Source organism: Plutella xylostella, chromosome 5, assembly GCF_932276165.1.
Source record: "Plutella xylostella chromosome 5, ilPluXylo3.1, whole genome shotgun sequence".
NCBI lineage: Eukaryota > Metazoa > Arthropoda > Insecta > Lepidoptera > Plutellidae > Plutella > Plutella xylostella.
In genome coordinates, this window is record NC_063985.1 from 12652456 (window position 1) to 12672054 (window position 19599).

A 19599-nucleotide genomic window follows, 5' to 3' on the forward strand; every position below is an offset into this window, starting at 1 on the left:
CCTACCGTCAACAAAGGTAAGATACCTATTGCTATTCATATCTCATACGAGTAGGCCCTAATACAACATGTTAGAGGTACTTATGTAGGTAAGTCCACTGTTCAATGACCGACCAAATTTGCGAAATACACTCAAGAGCAACTAAAAAGTTCCAGTGACATATGAAACGGCAATGGGAGGTGGAACATTTTCATTGCTCGCGAGTGTAAGAACCTACAACTATTTCAGATAAATGGTAAGTATGAACTGTTACATATAGCGCGTTTGTATTACTTTAAGAGTCAACTGAAAGATAGTGAAAGATTTATGAACGGAATTTTATGTTTAAATGGTGTCCTTATTAAGAGTGTTTAATGCTTTCATGAAAATAGCCTAAAAGTTACGATATACTTAGTTTCTGTGGTCTTACGACTTACGTACCTAGTTTCTGTGGTTATCGAACAGTGTGGTCACGTCACGAGGATCTTGTATCAAATGACGATGAACACGTCCGTCTCTAGTGGAAAGGGGGGTCACTCTATATGCCGAAAACTAAAACAAAAAAGAGCTGCCGTGCAATCGGCACGTTTAATAAAACAAGATAGAGTCGTGGCTCGCACAGCAGGGTTCCGAAACTTCACCTTTCGTCAAATAGAGTGACCCCGCGGCTCCGAGTGTGGACGGAATCAAAATAGCCACATTATGCTGATTGTGGACGAATTAATCAAGATTATTGCCTCTTTAATGGTGTCCCATTCTGATTTTAAATTAAAAAGATCAAAAGAAAAGATAAAAAACACAAAGAAATAAAGTTTTCTTGTTGTTTTGGAACACGTTTTGAAACAATAAAATAAGTAAGATTAGCGATCTTGATAACTTTTACTCAAATTCAATCGTAATAATTTAGGTTAGGTAGTATGCACAGTAACCATTTTGCAAAAACTGTCAGAAGAGACAATGATTCTGCAAATTAACCCAAATTGCACCCTCTCTCTTTTGAAGATGCCAATGCTAGACGCAGTCATCTCTCGACAAACTTCTATTAAAGGTGCAATAAATTAATTCGCAAACGCGGAAACCTGCCGAGCCGACATTTATCGTTTGTCCCACATTGCAAAGCTTAGCTTGTTGATGGAAACTAGCCTCTGTATGCTACTGATTAAGTGATACCCCGAATACAATTGACAATTGAAGATGAGTTTTTACCGTCTCGTGCGAGTGCGATCTCACACAAGGTTGCTACAGCGTCGCTCTGCATACTTTTGTGTCACTAGGTGAGGTCTTGTATTAATAAAATCTGGCTTTTACTTACATAACAATTATGCATTGTCTTGACAACCTCACTTGGCAACGAGCTAAAGATTATTCCGAAATGTGAAACTTAGGTAATTCATTATGCGTCTTCGGTAATCTGTTATATTCTAATTTATTTAAGCTAGATCTAGAGTTATTTAATGAATGACTGTCAAAATATTCCGTTTGGTCAGAGGTTGGCTTTCACCTCTGCAATTTATTACTACGTCTTCATTATCAGTTTAGTATTTTTGGCTCAAGTACAACATCGTAACAGGCCACTCATGGACATGACATGAGCCTTCGCTTAGACTGAAGGTTTTTTGGAAATATAGGTACAATATGATAATCACATAAAGTGCACCATAACATAAATACTTACTTAGCATCATTCAGAAGCTAAAGTATTCGTCTGTTTAGACAATATGATGTCATCTAAGTATGAAACCACCAAATATGCTACAGTTCGCACTGTGATAAATGAGTTATCACCACCGTGCATTGTGCAAGGCAGATCGTGAGATCAGTATTACTAATGTCACAAGGCTCGCTTTTGTTTATATTGATGATGTCTTTATTCATATTAGGCTAAAGTGGCCATTTTACAATAATACTAGTTCAAGGTTGCTGCGAGTTTGATTTGTTAGGTCGAGATCATATATTTTAAGATTAGTGAAATGATTTATTGTTCACTGGCTTAATGTTAACGTAATGGATTTGCGGTAGATATTGCTATGAATATTATGACAAGACAAGGAGAACGGAATATTTATTGAATTACCAAATCAAGAAGTAAAGTTTTAGCGCACGGGCATTAGATCTTTTTCGGTTAACTTACAAACAGAGTACTAACTTTTGCGTTTCATTTGACAATAACTTTAATCTAGTTACTATTATACATAATAATAGGTTTTCCTTTAATTTAAAAAATAAGTCATGATCCTGAGACATAAAGAAATGAAAATTTTTATGGAATCCTTCCTAGGACCATCAGTATTGCTAGAAGGTATTAGCATACGTTTCCCATATTCAGTAATTATAAATGTTAAAGCTTCTACGTTCCTACATCATGAAGCTTCTTCACAGTTTAACTACTCTGGCAGAAAGCAAAGATGAGAGTACCATGGCGGGCATTTCTGTACTGCATGCCCTTCTTATGTCATCATCTACACCCAGAAGTCGATTAACAGTCTCCACCTACAGAGAACTCATCACTACCAAAGAACTTGTATGAATCTCGTTCCTATGACCCATATTCGACCGTCGACCGAACGGTGTAGTGATTAGTCTCCCTGACTGCTATGCTTAAAGGCCTGATATTTTTGTACTTGGTGTAATATGTATCTATTTATGTATCAAATTCATGCTTCCTTCTAACACTAGCACTCACCGTGACAGGGTGCACGGTGGCCGGCAGCGCTCGCGCCACGCCGGGCGAGGCGGAGCGCTCCCGCTCGCTCATCTCGCCCGCCAGCGCGGCTGCTCCCTAGCTGCTGGTACTCACCGTGACAGGATGCACGGTGGCGGGCAGCGCTCGCGCCACGCCGGGCGAGGCGGAGCGCTCCCGCTCGCTCATCTCGCCCGCCAGCGCGCCGCCCCTCCCCCCCCCGCACTGCCCGCGCTGCTCTAGCTGCTCCCTAGCTGCTGGTACTCACCGTGACAGGATGCACGGTGGCGGGCAGCGCCCGCGCCACGCCGGGCGAGGCGGAGCGCTCCCGCTCGCGCATCTCGCCCGCCAGCGCGCCGCCCCGCGCCGCCCGCGCTGCTCTCGCTGCTACTTCTAACTCGCCACTTGATTTGCTCCTGTTGGGGAGGGGGTGGGTTAGTGGATAGTAGCGGTGACACATATTATTAGAGATAGACTATGGTTTGTGGCAGAGGTGAAAGGATTAGCCAGTCAGACTAGCGTCAGGGTAGGATGCCGGCTCATATTAGGGATAGCAGGCTGTTTTCGTGTGTCGTTTACTGGGACATGCATAAAAAGCAAAGCCAATAGCCATCCATGAGTGACCTGCCAATAGGACTGGCAGCCAGCTCTATTTGGCTCGTGTAAACAGTTTTTCGAACCAAGCCAGCCCCACTACCAAAACTGGCTTTCCAGCGTTACCTACCTATAAAGGCTTCGTGTAAACTCTGCTAAGCTTACAAATACACATCATAATTTGAGTACGCACCTGACAGGTCTATCAATAGGCCCCAGCATGGAGAGCGGCTGCCTGGCGGCGGCGGGCGCGGGGGGCAGGTACATCACGTGCCCGCCCCACGACATGTAGGACGCGCCGCCGGGACGCCAGCTGCCCGACTCCTCCTGCTGAGAGGGGGCACTTTATTGTCTAGTGTGTTGGATTCAATTTGCGGTAATCAAGCGTTTGGATCTTAAAACCTTCCTATGGTATTCTGATTTGAATTTCAAACATCACTCATTAGATTCATTACCTACTAGCTGTTTGCCATGAGCTTGTCTCGAGTATATTCATACATGATTGTATTAGACACATTTCACGCAGTAAAGTATACTTACATGGGAATGCTGACAGCATTTGACTGTCCTAATAAACTATTTGATTCACTAAGCAGTTCATACCTTTTCTTCAGGCGGCGGAGTCTCCTCTTTAATATCCTCTTCCGCCGACACCTTCCTTGCCGTCGGGAACAGGAGCGGGTTGCTCAGCGAGTTGGGAGCAGACTTGGTGAGGAACCAGTTCTGCTCCTGCTCAGGAAGCATCGGCTCGTGCTCCAAGTCGAACCTTCTGGAACCCAGGGCTGCCCCTAAAGCTCCAGATACAGATTTTCGGAGCTTCTGCAAGCTGTTGAATCCCTGCTGGATCTGCTTGCCCTGGAAGCATTCGTAAAAGCACGACATCCCTTTAAACTATGGGGCGGTTAGACGCTCTCGGATGCTCAGGCTGGCTGATGAGGAATAAACACAAGACTGAAGGGTTCCAAGGTATTTTAGTTGCCTTGGGTTCTTTGATAGAAACATGCTATGGAAAAGAGTTAAAAGACGCGACTTAAAGTAAATAAGTTACAGAATTAGTGATTAGAATAAAAGTTAGAATGTTATGATTGTTAGAGATGAATCCACTACAAGTATTAGTTACGAAGGGTTACAGTTGTTAAGTTTGTATTTACTCCTCCTCAGCATGATAGTACGCGGGTGGAGGGTTAACGTCACCGATGACTACATGTTAGGTATGAGTAGGTTAATAATTAAGTATGTTGTTAATTGCGTTATCTGCTTCGGTCTCCCTAACATGATTCCTAAAACTAACTTCTACTGTTAATTCTAATAAATCTACTGAAAATGTTTAATGAAAATGAAGATACTCCCATCCCATCTACATTAGTTATTTACCACTAATATATATTACCATTCCACAAAAAAAATATAACTACCATTAAGTAATAAAAATTACTTAAAGTACCAATAAATAAAATAACCCATAAATTAAAACAACCGCACATTCCCAAGAACTACAAAGACTACTAGATTAAAACCCGATGACCGTCAGGAATCCCTCCTCCCGCGTACTCCGAACCAGCTTCCACTCACTTTGTCCGGTTCCCGCGGCAGGCTGAGGCTGAAGGGCTGTCCCCGGGCGGAGTAGGTGACCAGCCCGTCCGGGTGCATCCGGACCAGGTCCTGCCCGGCGCCGTCCGAGCTGCTGTCACCCAGGTCCTGCTGCGGCGTCCACGTGTCCGGGTGGATCTCCGGCTGAGGTGGAATGCACTTTTGTGATGAATGATGGGGTGGGTAGGTTATTGGCAGAGTGTCGTGGCGTGCGGCTTTGGACGATTAGGAGCTAATCACCATCAGCCAATAATCATCCACTGCTGGACATAGGCTTTAGAGTTTAGACCATTAGGAGCTTATGGAACATTTCATATTAAGGAAAACTTTGAGCTTTTAGTGGAGTCATCATATCATCATCACGACCCATTACGTCCCCACTGCTGGGGCACGGGTCTCCTTCCAATGAAGGAAAGGTTTAGTGGAGTATGCCAGTCATAAATAGAATATGGGAGAATAAAATTACAGTTGCTCTAGCCAGTCAAGGCAACTCACATGATGTCTGGAGGGTGAGTCGAGGCGGGGGTCGCTGTGTGCATGGTCTCCCGATATCCCGGAGTCTCCGGACTTGTCCGCGGACTGCTCCGACCGCGGGGAGGACTCTGGGGACGCCTCGCCCAGGACCTTGGTCTCCACTGCTAGCGGCTGGGTTTCTGGAGGAAATAAAGGCAGATGGAGAAAGTTCTATGTTTAGAAATGAAAATCAGTCTAATAGATTTTTCCAAGCGTTTCTTCAAAGTAATTTCAGGAAGCTTTATGATTAGCTTCTTCAAATCTGCAATCATGTCATAGTTTTTCACCTCAGTACCGCATGGAACAATTTTCACTGCTCAGATACACTACTGGCGTAGATTTTGTAAACAAGACACAACTTTTATTTATAATAAAATTATGGCCCAGTATTTTTTCCTCAAGTCCCCAAACATACCAGCAGCAAGATGAGCATCCAAACTCGCGAGCTGCCTCCATGCAGCTGCAGGAGAGAACCTGGGCACGGCCGGCTGCTTCTTGGGCAGCGTGGGCCGCAGCCGCAGCGCGATGCCCAGCGAGCTGTCCGAGCCCTCGCCTTCGGAGCCGTCCGAGGAGAGCGCTGACTCGGATGATACTGTGGGGGAGATTGCTGGTTAATTATAACGCAGTGCTGATTGCTGGTTTTGAGGAAACCAAACATTTAGAAGAAGAAATTAATTATTCAAGCGGGGAAAATGGAAGTGATATAAATTAAAACAATACTGATCAACATTTTAATGTTCAAATCAGAGTAATATCTGAATGTTGAATGTGCATAAATTGGAACCTGTTGTCAGAGGAACTAAATAAGTAACCATGAAAAGAGCCTCCCCAAGTGATGAATCAGCTCTATCTTATTATTTCGTCTGACGGGCAGTCGGCGATTGAAAAATAATCTAATTCGCTAAGGCTTAAAATAAGCAGACCACTTACTGTTCTTAATCTTGCAGTCCTCTTTCAACCTCGCATTGAATTTCTCGAACTCCTCGTCCTCATCATGGTATCCGAGCAGCTTCTTCTCAATGAGGTGGAAGTTGCTGATCTCCTCGATGATGGGGCTGCCGAGCCCGGGGAAGTCCTTGAGGTTGTCCTTCTGTGCTGATTGCTTCTGCTCGATCATGCCGAAGTAGAACTGCTTCGATGGCGCTGACTGCTTTCTTTCTTGCGGTGGTGCTCTGAAATAAATGGTTTTGTTTGTTAAGTGTGAGAACCTTATGGCTTTGTTCATTCGCATTACTATAGATGTAGATGAATTGTAGCTATGAATACTTACTTTTCTTTCGAAAAATGGTTCATGACTGGCTCCTTCTTCCTGGTGGGAGAGTGTTCTGGCGTGGACTCCTTCCCGGAAGCTTGTCCTCGGTCTGGCATCGCCCTCGGGTTCCTCTTGCTGTTCACGTGCACGGTGACATTAGTGGTCTTCACATTACTGCTTGCAGTGATCGTCGGCTTGTTGTCATTCAGTCGCGTTAAAGGCCTTCTATTACTTGATAGCTTAGAAACACTTATTTCTTCTTTTAATGGTTTCTTAATGCTGATTTTTGGACTAGAGTCTTTGACTTTATTAACAACTGACGCTGAATTTTTCGTTGGGTTTGGTCTCTGTGCATTCGATTTTTCTTTCTGACTAGTTTTGTTTTCACTTATATTATTAACTTTACTTACTAAATCGCTTCTAATTCTACTTGTTGCCTTTTTGAGTTCCGTCTGGAATTCGTCTTTTTCTTCAATATTTTTTACTAATAGTGAAGGAAGAGATTTCCTCAAAGGCTTGCTGGTCGATGCCAGTGGACTCAGCTTGTTTACTTTCAGCTGCTCTCCTATAGTTTTCATTCTACTTTCGTGTAATGCTTTAGGAGATTCGCTGTCTCTGTCACTCGATATTAGAGTTGCATCAAAGGACTTCTCTCTCCTGAGAGGGGAGATTTCCTCTTCTCTTTTGAATCTTTCAGAATATCTGAAGTCTCTGTTTAGAAGCGGTGTTTTCCACGCTTCAGTTTCGTTGGTTTTGTTTGTCTTCGCTCTGCACCCGCCGGTTCTATCCGTCCTCGACTTCCTGTAGTCTTGTTTAGAGCCCTGCAGGATGTGCTCTTCTCGTTTGAGGGACGATGTGCTTTGTTTCATATCATGGGTGTCGGGGTACTTGAAATGTTGATCTTTATCCTTGAAAGGGGACTTATATCGCCTCTCAAATGCTTGATTATTAAGATCAAGTGATTTGTATTCAGTACTTCTGTATTGTGGTATTTTGGATTCTTTGACGGGGACATTTTGTTTCTTGGTTTCGTTTCTCGTTTTGAATAAACGGAGCTTTCTTTGTGGTTCTGCTCTTGTGTTTCCCTCGCTGGAATCAGGTGACGAACCATCTCTGTTCTGAAATAAATAAAAATACATAATGTTACAGAGTAGTCAGGTTAATATACCTACATGTTCCTTAGTTCCGAGTTTTTGTTATTTATAGTTCATTAATACAAATGTTCTGTAAACTTACATCAATTTGTGGAGGGGGAGGAGCTCTATACTTTTTCCTGAAATGTTTGTTGTTGTTGTTTCTTGGTTTCTGTTGTTCTTCTTCTATCCTTAGATCTGGTTCTGACCCAAACCTTTTGCTTAAGCTCCCTGTAAATATAATAATTTCAATTAAGACCTTGATTCATAATTATGACATAAGTCTGGTTATCTTGAAATAATTCTTCTCGAGTGTAGGTGGAAAGGCATAATGAAAGAAATGAGACTTGTTATGAAGAATCTGTGATGATTAGTCAGAAAAAAACATCTCACCTTCATGTTGTCTCAGGTCCAGGTTGGTGTGTGAGCGGTGTAGCGGATCCCTCTCTCTGTCCCTCGGAGCCCCCTCGGCCCCCGCAGCCCCCGCGGAGCGCGAGCGAAACGCATTCATATGCTGGAATGAGACAAATACAGATTTGAATAGAAGAACATAATATTATTTATTCGAACTCAGATTTCCAATAAACCTAAATAAATAATTTAATGATAGATACATAAATGAAATATGATAGTGAAAGATTACAGCATTATAACAGCTCTAGATAGGTATACAAAATGACTCCCGCCTACCCAAGCGGCGTATCAAATCAATGTAATATAGGGTAGGTAAATCAAAGCTTCTTTGACTACAGAATCCTGCAATGGAATCCTCAAATTTTTAACCAACCTGTGCCTATTCGCTACTGTGACGTGAAAGAAAGTCATTCTCAAGACCCTTTATTAACCTGTGAAGTCATAGTGGTACGAGTATAACATACCGTATGTCCATGCGGGGCGCGGTGCTCGGGCTGCGAGGGGCGGCGGCCGCTGATGGTGCCGCCCGACTGCAGGATCTGCCCGTTGTTGGTGCTGCGCAGGCGCGGGCTCTCCGTCAGGGATGGGAGCACCTGGAATGGAGGGGAGGTAAAGGTTAGATCAGCGTTGTAAAAGCCAGATAGGTACAATGCTATGTTGCAAAAAAGGGATACTAAGCCGAAACCTACGTGTGCAGCATGTTATAATGTAATAAATATCAAAGCCCGAAAATGAAAACAGAATGTCAAAATTCGCAATAAAATACATTCTCATAAGTTTTTTTTTCTATAAGTATTTGAATGTCTCCTTGTTAAGTTTAGTTTGCTGCTAAGTTTAGCTTCAGCTTATTGAAAGGATAAAATGCCAGCTTAGTTTTGAACTATAATATTCTTTAATCAGGTTAAATCGCGGCTATTACATTGAACACACACACTAATGAATTTTCTTTATTTCTAGTATTAAATAATGCTCACCTTAGGCGCATGTCTAGGCGGCTCGTGAGGCAGCGTGTGCGCGCGGCGCGGCGGCGCGGCGGCCGGCTGACTGCCCGCCTGGCCCATGCCCCCAGCGCTCACCTACACATCTGTAGGCAAGAGAAATGTGGACGTTAGTGAGATGTTTTATTGGAGAATTTCGAAGAGGAGAGTTTTTGTAACGGAGTTAAGAGTCGGGAGCTTGTTGGCAGTCATCAACAGCCTTATGTACCGACAGCTTATTGGATGTCATCCACAGTCTCTACCGAAAAAAGTATCCTGCATTTGTTAAAGAAGCTAGGTACCTTTTACCGTAGAATACCTAGGAACGGAAAGAAGCTAGGTACCTTTTACCACGAGAATACCCTAGAAGGCGAAGCGTAGCTCACGGGCAAAACATAGGTGTAGGTGCCTATACAACTCTAAATATCTCTCACATTCACTTATTTTCAAACCAACCATCTGTTTCGATAACAAATGTGTATGATCGAATAGCTCGTAATAGTTATGCAATTATTTCTCTACGAGAAGTAAATATGAGATCACGTTGTGCAGATATCAACTGCGATATGATTCTTGTGAGTAATGGCGGAGTGCGGTGAAAGTGACAGGCGAAGAGTTCTATCGATAGTGAGGATTGATATTTTAATAACATCATCATTTATACGTAAGCATGGCTGTGGTGTGGTATTCATTTATGAATTTATTGAGTTTTAGTATGGTTGGAATGATAAGTCTAACAAAGTTTCCATGTGTAAAATTTTACTAAGTCCAAAATTGAAGAATGCTTATCGTTAATTTATTTTTAAAATAGAATAAGGTTTAAGATAGCACACAAGCTTATACATACAGAAAGATAGAACTAACATAGCTTTACAACCTACACCATATTATGTAGGCATAATGGCAATAAACTATAATAAATCTTAACTAATATGTCAAAGACGAGTCGAAATGTAGGAGGACAGTCAGACAGACATACAGATTTACTGTTGGGCATTATCATAATTACACAGTGTTAGGGCATTTAAGTCAAACCTTGGCTTACGCGCTTAAGTATAATAAGTATGCTATATTCAGAATAATTATTCTCAAGTGGAGAATTAGTATACCACCCACCGTTTCGGTATTTTTGCATAGACCTAAGGCAACAAAGCTCAAACAAGAATTATTTACATAGTTCTGAAATGATGGAATAGCGTAGCTGCTATGAAAAATATGTTGTACGTAGGTACTTACTATAGAATAGTAAATTACATAAATGTTAAAAATGGGAATAAGCCTTGAAAGATAAACTACCCTAAGATAAATCCTCCAACTTAAATCGTTATCTTCGTATCCTATAATAAAAGCTTACTATATTTCATTAAAACCCCGTTACCTATTAATAAAAGCTTTAATAGGTGATCAACTAATCATTTACTTTCTTTTCCCATAAATCTGACTGATCCGGGGAGTGTTGCGCACTAAAAATATTAGAATTACCTCACACGAAGAGTGGGCAATTTAGGGAGCAGGCTTCACAGGACAAGGCAAAGGCATCTCTATGTGGTTTAGAAAGGTAGTGAATGTGGCTCGGCGGCTAGTTTTGTTACTTTTTAACGAGTGGTGAAGAAATGGGCGGCCCGCGGCGGCGGCGGCGGCCGCGGCGGCGGCGGCGGCGGCGGCGGCGTAGAGAATGTCTAATTTGTTGCTGGCGGTTGTTTCAGAACGATGCCGAGTGCCGGAGGGTTACTCCAGCTTACAAAAAATAAACAAACTACACCTGGCATGCAATCGGTACGTTTAATGCCATTATATAGAGTCGTGGTTGGCCCAGCAGCGCTATGAAAATTAGTTTTTCATAAGCCAGAGTTACCCCTCGCGCGGAGGTGTAGCACCTATAATTGGTTTCGCCTAAAGTATTGGCGTTGGGTTTCAATTTATTAAGCATTGTTTAACATTTTTCTTGCTCTTTTTTAGCGGGGAAAAATGTCTAGTTCGGTCACTTTGTAGGGTGTTTTGAGGTTGTAGGTAAGCGCTTATTTGTAGAACAATCAACATTACTTATTTAACAGATACAGGCACAACGCCATAAACGTACATGATGGATGATAAATAAATAGGAAAAAAGTACTTTTTTTAGTATATGGACAACACAGGTCTATAAACTACAATTAAACCTCTTTCCATCCTCCATAACGTGAAAGTTAATATCCCATCTCCTAATTATACCCGTAAAAATTATGGGATGAAATTATGTAAGTTGTAACTTGTGGGATATTAAAATTAATATTTTGTTTGTAATACTCGAAAGGAATGCCTAATCTTAACATTTGAAAGTTTATTTATGAGTTTTATGACTTCATGCTCACTCGTATTTTATATTTTTTACTTTTTTCAACATTATTACAGACATAACGGGATCTTAAGAATAGAAACCAAATTACTAAAAGGTGCAGTAGAGGTACATAGTTTTGAAATAATTGGCTCTAAATGAAGAGCATAGATCTTGGTTGCAGTTCAACAAAGCTAATTTTGCAACAGAGTGTTGGAATTAGTTTATTAGTACAACCACAAAACGTCCATAACGACAACGAAAAATATAAACACCCATTGCAAAGTTAGCATTAACGGCCTCTGTCTCTGCTAAAGCGCTGTCTACAGGGTGTGGTCGATGTCTGACTACCACTGCCTGTGTGTGAACAGTGAGCGTCATCGACTCTGCTGCGTGCGCGTGCGCCGGTGACGCGGCTGTCACTGCGTCTTGTCATGAACGTTACTCATTGTGATTTGTCATGTAAACAATCCATTCATAGGTTGTCTGGAAAATATTGTTGTTGAGGCACAAGTATACTTATAAAGTACCTGCTATGCTACTGTATTATTTAGATAAAAATATAATTAATTACTATTTTTTTTTTATTAAGTGATTGAAATTGTTTTTTTACTTAGATAGAATTAGTACATTATCACATATAGTTATATTATATAAGAAGGATTTTTATTAAATATAATCAAATTAAATTAAATATAATCGAATTATACAAACTACGGACCAAGAATCATGAGGTGAGGATATACACATAGGATTACCACATTTTGTTCTATATAAAAGAGTTCAACGCATAGTGCAAGTACAACTTGTAATAATAAAGAAATAACTTAGAATTTAACGCATATTTTTTTGACTTTATAGAGTAAACTATATTCCATCAATATTTTGTTTTAGAACCTACAAGCTTAAATATCTGTGAGTACTTATCATACAAAATCCAGTCCTATACATCCTTAAATAGTAACTTCATACAAAAAACACAGGCAGTTGCAGTGGCACAATCAAATGTGTCCTCAAGTGGACCTTGTGTGTACAACATTGTACTCACTGTACTCACGGGCATTCATCTCGATCACAGCTCCACACATTATCATAAAGAAAGTGGACTGTATGAGTACATTGCGAACTCACAGCTAGTGCGGTAGATGGTCAACTTACTAACAATGTGTTGGATGTTTTGCGTACCTTCTAGCTTATGGTCTGTTTAATTATTCGTAGTATTTTTCACATTTTAAATATTTTTTTCCGGACCTGAATGCAATAAGCATTCAGAGAGTTAATAATGTCATCAAGAATCAATATAGCGCTAACATTTTTAGATCGTATTAACCCTTAATAACTATAGAAAAGGAATATGCTTCTCACCCTTTTTTTTGTTTTTTAGCCCTTTGACTTAAGGGTAAAATAATTGAAAAGTTGTAGCTATACCATCACTGGGCCCTCTGTCTACCACTGTACCCTCGTCCGGGGGTCATTCGAATGTACAAAAAACCCAACTTCCGCAGCACTACTGTGCTAACTACGACTCTATCTCGATGTATTAAACATACCGATGGCATTACAGCTCTCGTTGGTAATTTTTATCAATCTAGAATAACCCTAGAGGGCGGTCACGCGTCGCTTGTCCCGTGATGATTGTGTTGTTCACAGCTGTTTGCATTAGCAGGTGAAATCTGAATATTAGTCGCAGAGAGTTCCGGATGCAACATGAGAATAAAAACGTTTTAAAAAAATAAAATAATAGTTAATAATATAGTTACGCATTTAATTAATTGAGTAAAATTTAAACTTAAGTTCGCCGTGCGCCCGTTGATGTCTTTTGTATGAAAAAAATTACAGCAGCTAATAGGTAAGTAGGTACACAAAACACCACACTTGTTTTTTTTGTAAATAGAATTGTACATAATATTATATATAATAAACGAAAATAAAAATTACTGGCAAAGTTTTTGACTTTTAATTAGCATCGGCTCTTAAACGGTGAATATAAGCATAAATACGTAACTCGCATAACTTATACAACTATTACCCTTAGATTGGCCAGCCCTTGCGTAAAATTATAATACATACATTTATACATAGTTAGATAAGTACAGTCGCATGCCCACATACAATTTAGTGCACACACTTAACTACATACATTTACCTCAATTGAGTTTTCTCTCCAGGCACAAATCGTCATCTATTAATGCGTCATCTGAATAGTTTTCTGCTTTCATCATGACTCTCCTATTCGGTTTAAGTAGGGAAATCATAATATTTATGTTCGATATCAAGTATATTCAATAAAATAACTTGAGAGCATTTCTCTTCTGTGAGCGTAGAACTCGTAATCCCATTTTTATTTGAATGAAATAAGGAGCAAGTACCTACTGCTATTTTTTCTTTAATTTACTCTGGAATATGAATGAATTTATCTTCTTAACAAGTTTTTTTTGGTAACTCTGCGCGTAATGTTTACGTTATAAAACTTTGTAACTGAATATAAGAGTAATTATCATTTACACTTTAGCTTCTCACCGTGAATGTGAGAAATACCACAAATAGTTCTATTATTAGCAGGTTATTGATTGGGTATAGGCATGTATTATGAAATGGCCGATTACATCTCTAGCCTCGACAATTATCTCACACAATGTATCACGCGAGGCGACAGGGGCTATTCGAAAGCTATAAATAATTATTAATACGGCGTATCAACGCGGCGTTATAATTTATGGGAGTCAGAATAGCTCCGTTTATCACTTCTGGTGACAAAGCTGGGTGCAAGGATCAGCTAACTAACTCTATGTCGTTTTAATGAGAAATAAAAATTACAGAAAGGGTTAAGCTTGTAAAAATGGAGTGACCTGTTTTAGCTCCCTTTCTGTCACGCGTCACACCAACACCCATCCATCACCCATCCTCCATCCCCCATATATATTTACTTATAGTTACGCCTGAAAGTTGAATTTTATTATAGCTGTGTTAAGTTGTCTGCCACACAAAACTAGTCAATTTGAACAGCAATTTAACCTCTACGGCATCGCTTTAAAAGATAGTGGCACTACTACCTACAGGTACTAGACCAGTACTAGGGACAGCCGCCAGCGGCGCGTCGAGTCGTTTGTTCTGCAGCTAATGGGTGCGCGGGCGCAGGGATTATCGCGACCGCCAATTATCGGGGTTACGCTTCTAACGCTTAACCGAGGGCCGGGCGCTGTCATTATCTCCTAGTGTGTGAGAACGTTTGCCGCCGTGTGGTTAATGGACAGTCCACTGGTTTTAACCCCTGATGGGAAAAAAGGGAGGTTATAAGTTGGTCGTACGATCCAAACATGGACTTTTGCGATGCTTCACCAGTTTAACCACTGAAATGGCTGTTTAGGTTAGGTCAGTTATTAATTAGAGCATTGTTTAATCGAATAACGATCAAATAGGGCTGTGTGTCTGTGTGTCACTAAGCATATAAACAAAGTGCAACCGGGTTAAAATTAAAACAATCAATTCGAGAGCAGCTGCAATGCTCTGATTGGTCCAGTGAGAACGCTCTACATGGGTTTACGATTTCGAGATAAAATGTGTAAGCTCTTCATTTATCCGCTGTACAATCGCTTTGTTTGCTTTCGTGAGAATTGTAATGGATACTGCCTACTAATTAAACTAATTTACATAAAAATATGAAAGTAAGTAGGTACTTCTGTTGACGTAAAATACTACGAATGCTCTAAATAGAATTCAAACATATTAGAGCTTATCAAAACGATTGGTCCATTTCTATAAGTAATCTGCATAGATGGTTGCTCGCGCGCAGATCCAAGATCCAAGATGGCGCATCCGGAAGCGCTCTGCGGCGAATAATTTTCCGCGTCCGTGCGCGCGCGGCGCTAACTGTTCGCGTTTAATGATGGCCGCCGGCGGACGCGCCAGACCAGCTGGCTGCCTCAGCCGAGGGTACGACGCGGACAGTACCTGCCTCCTGTACTGCAAGTTCAAACGAGCAATTGAATTTTTGTAAAATACCATCTACCACAAGGTACCATAAGGTCAAACCTTTCAGCATGACTTGGAGGATACGCTCCAACATCGAAGACATCTCTCTCAGCCTTCTGTAGTCCACTGTTGGACATAGGCCTCTCCTAACGATCGCCACCCCAAACGGTCACTCGCCATCTGCATCCAGCGGCTTCCCGCTACCTTCCGCAGATCATCAGACCAACGGGTTGGGGGGCGACCGACACGCCGTTTGCCGACACGGGGTCTCCACTCCAGAACCTTTGTACTCCAGCGGTCGTCGGCTCTGCGGGCTACGTGGCCAGCCCATTGCCACTTCAGCGTGCTAATCCTTTTGGCTATGTCGGTAACTTTAGTTCTCCTGCGGATTTCTTCATTACGAATCCTATCTCGCAGGGGCACGCCTAACATAGCCCTTTCCATAGCACGCTGAGCAACTCTGAGCTTGTGGATAAGCCCTTTGGTGAAGCACCACGTCTCGGCTCCGTAAGTCATCACTGGCAACACGCACTGATTGAAAACTTTTGTTTTCAGACACTGAGGTATGTTTTCAGTGAAGATGTGTCGTAATTTCCCGAACGATGCCCATCCGAGTTGGATTCTACGAGATACCTCTTTATCGAAGTAGGATTTACCTAATCGGATCACTTGTCCTAGGTAGGGATACTGATCGACAACTTCGATGGTGACACCTCCCGGGCGATGATGAAACATGTTCGTTCGACATGACCTTTGTCTTGTCCATGTTCATTTTCAGCCCAACTTGTTTAGAGGCATCATTGAGGTCTGTGAGCATTTCGCCTAACTCCTCCAGCGTTTCCGCAATAATAACTATGTATGTCATCAGCAAATCGTAGATGAGAGATATATTCGCCATTGACGTTAATGCCCAGTCTTTTCCACTCCACAAGCTTAAACACATCTTCCAGTGCACAGGTGAACAGTTTCGGAGAAATAACATCTCCCTGTCTCACGCCCCTTTGCACCTGGATCGGTTTTGTGCTATGTTCGTGTAATCGAACTGACATTGTGGCAGCATTGTACATACATCTCAACACCTCGATATAGCGATAGTCTATATGGCACCGCTGAAGGGATTGAAGCATCGCCCAGAGCTCAATAGAATCAAAGGCTTTCTCATAGTCCACAAACGCTAGACATAAAGGTAGATTATACTCCTCGGTCTTCTGTATAACCTGCCGAAGCGTGTGTATATGATCTATGGTACTATAGCCTTTTCGGAAGACATCATCGCTAATTAATCCGTGAACAATTACTTATGATTAATAAATATTGTAGAATCATCAGATCCATAAGACAAATAAACTTATAAGGCTGTAAAAGGTTTGTGTTATAAAAGTGACGACAAAGGTCCATCCAATCGTTTACCCTAAAACGTTTCTTAAACCCTTTAAATTCTGAATGAATGAATGTAACGTAATCTTTGCAGTGCGGCTACTGTCCCACGCTGTTCCCGCGGCGAAGAGTCTAGATCTTCAGAACAATGTTTATGTTCCCGCCACGTGTTGCACTTGTAGTGGTGTCGGAGCGACTTGTTGTGCCGCCGCCACCGCCGCCGCCGACTACCGTGACTGAGAGCTTTAAACTATTGAATAGCTTTAAACTATTCTACAATTTTTCCGAAGAAGTATAAAAGTCACTTAAAAAATACCTGTGAAAATATCGTGAGGTTTCCTTTTGTATTGGTCAATATGGATGATAATGTTAACAACCAAGGGTTGGCTGGAAGAAATTGCTTCTTGGCAATAAGCCCGCCTTTGTGTACTTCTTACTTTTTCTGTCTTCATGTTTTTGTCTTTGTTTTGTGTATACAATAAACTGTCTATAAATAAATAAATGTTCTGAGGACAAAGTTAATGAAACTTCCCGAACAAAAACAAAGAAGGATTGAATAAATACTGCCAGAGATCTATATAAAAACATGTAAAATCTCAATAAGGAGTTAAAAAAAAACAGTAGGTATGTAACCGAGAACTAGTGCAGTGCATAGCACGATGATACATGTTCGATTATCAATTCCGTGGTCGTTTCCTGCTGTATCTTTTCGCCTTATACGGAACGTCGATTATAAATTGTAATGGTTTACTTGGAACAATTAATTATACAATACATAGGAGTGTTTTATGTGCAAAAAATGCAATGGTCAAGTAGTTTACGCAACTTTAATAGCCGTTTATTGTAGCGGGAATCTAGTATGTACTGTTAATCTAAATTATAGACGAAGCTTAGTTATTATATGTGTACGGACTATAGGTTATCTCAGCATACACTTAATCATAATTATGTGGTTTGCTTTAGTATCTGACTCGCCCCTCTGCCGACCCTCTTTAGAATAATAGTCATGCGATACGCAAATAATAAAATAAACTTAATGCTCCATACAAATTTGACGAAATTTGATAAAATATCAGCTTAGTACACAACAATAAAGCGACCAAGTAAAGGTTATTAGCATTCTGTACAAAAGAGCTTTGTGCATTTACCTTCAACGAGACTGTTCCCTAGAGAACTTAGAAACTTATTTTCTATCAAACGCCGCATTTTACAGGTTTGCTTTCAAACCACAAGCCCCACTGACCCGCCAACTGCCATCATCACAACCGAACATTGCCCATTTCACACCACAAACTTAACAAATACTAATAAATAGTCAGATAGTTTCCCAGCATTTCATCTCTCTCTGATCTACGACGGAAGAGCGAGAAACAAACATGTTTGAACCACGTGGTAACCCTGTGACACACTGACAGACATTATGCTATCATGTTTATAAAAGGGGCATACCGTTCAATGACATGTTTTGGAGGTTTTTATAATTAACTTTTGTGGGAATTCATGATCTTTATCGTAAGTTGTAACGGTAATGTAACTAAATATTCTAAATAATTATTATGATATAGCTATGGCGGTGTTAAGTTTTTGGTATATTTTTCACAGGTGTCATTATATATTTTTACAAAATAGTTTTAAAGTTATTACTTACTGAAGTAAGAGTTACTCAGTACAACGAACGGTAGAAATAAGATGCGAACCGTAAACATAGTTTCTTAACCCTTTGGTTCCCATTTTTTACCAAACGTTCACTTGGATCTCAGTTAATAACTCTTATTTACATTTATATGGGCATGAAAAGCCGAAGAATAGTTTTAATTAAAACAAATAAAGGTAATTTCCTCGGCCGCCCAGTTTACTTCGGTAATTCTAGCGAAAGTAAACACTTTGTTGGTAATTTTAGCTCGATTCGCTATGCGACGATAATTGTTATATGAATAATATATTTGAAACATGTATAGTTATTTTGATTACGTAAGCTATGTAGACGATTACGACTGACCTGTTATTTAATACGTTTAAGAATTGGAGATTACTTTGTGCAAAATAAGAATTAAATATCCTGTGTAAAAGGAGCGGTGGTAGCTCAGTGCAGGAGCGGTGGTAGCTCAGTGCAGGAGCGGTGGTAGCTCAGTCGGGTAAGCGCCCGCTTCTCACGCCAGAGATGCGGGTTCGAATCCCAGCGCTGACATGTACCAATGAGTTCTTTTCTGAATTTAAGTTCAATGTATACCATCGCTCTTACGGTAAAGGAAAACATCGTGAGGAAACCTGCATATCTAGATTTAGCACATCTAGATATGTGAACCCACCAACCCGCAGTGGACCAGCGTGGTGGGAAATGGTCCAAGCTTAGGAAGGCAGTTTAGACCTTGGGGATATGCACAAAGGTTCCATTCGAGAGAGCCAGGTGCAGGTACTCACACCCCCAAAGAGAATATAATAGAATATAATCCTGTGTAAACAACCAACAATACCTAGCATAATATTATATTATCTAAGGGTTGTATGTAGGAGAGATATGTTATGTGTTTAGTTTTAATTATACTAGAATTAAATATTTATGTAGTAGGTTTCATTTGTTTTTGGGCAATAAATGCAATTTTACTTTTTTTTACTTTTTTAGATCTAAGCTATTCGGTATTTCATATGGATGAATGATTACTTTTTTCGACCTTAAAACCTTATATCTATTTTTTTTATAAAGCTTTATAAATGCCCCAAGTGACCAACACTACAGATAAGGCTCTTAAACCATTCTCGATAACATTGACACCTTTTTGCTACGGACAATCCTCGTCGCATCT

At 40.8% G+C, this 19599-nt stretch overlaps 1 protein-coding gene across 6 annotated transcripts in view; it reads right to left on the minus strand.

Annotated features, from left to right (window-relative positions):
• The window catches only part of LOC105390547, a 99158-nt gene that overhangs the window by 16563 nt on the left and 62996 nt on the right, over window positions 1-19599 (minus strand). For 3 of the 6 annotated variants that reach the window (XR_007268260.1, XM_048633076.1, XM_048633074.1), the window contains 13 exons: window positions 9130-9239; window positions 8620-8748; window positions 8135-8255; window positions 7845-7972; window positions 6627-7726; window positions 6287-6528; window positions 5772-5948; window positions 5339-5496; window positions 4826-4987; window positions 3857-4144; window positions 3447-3583; window positions 2996-3075; window positions 2663-2730 (listed from right to left, as the gene is read on the minus strand). Coding sequence is in view for 5 of the 6 variants with exons in the window: in XM_048633076.1 (XP_048489033.1) it covers window positions 2663-2730; window positions 2996-3075; window positions 3447-3583; window positions 3857-4144; window positions 4826-4987; window positions 5339-5496; window positions 5772-5948; window positions 6287-6528; window positions 6627-7726; window positions 7845-7972; window positions 8135-8255; window positions 8620-8748; window positions 9130-9216 (2877 nt within the window). In the remaining variant the exon portion in view is untranslated. Of the gene's footprint in view, window positions 1-2662; window positions 2731-2927; window positions 3076-3446; window positions 3584-3856; window positions 4145-4825; window positions 4988-5338; window positions 5497-5771; window positions 5949-6286; window positions 6529-6626; window positions 7727-7844; window positions 7973-8134; window positions 8256-8619; window positions 8749-9129; window positions 9240-19599 lie in introns of all 6 variants that reach the window. The other 3 variants (XM_048633078.1, XM_048633077.1, XM_048633075.1) reach the window with 3 other exon arrangements.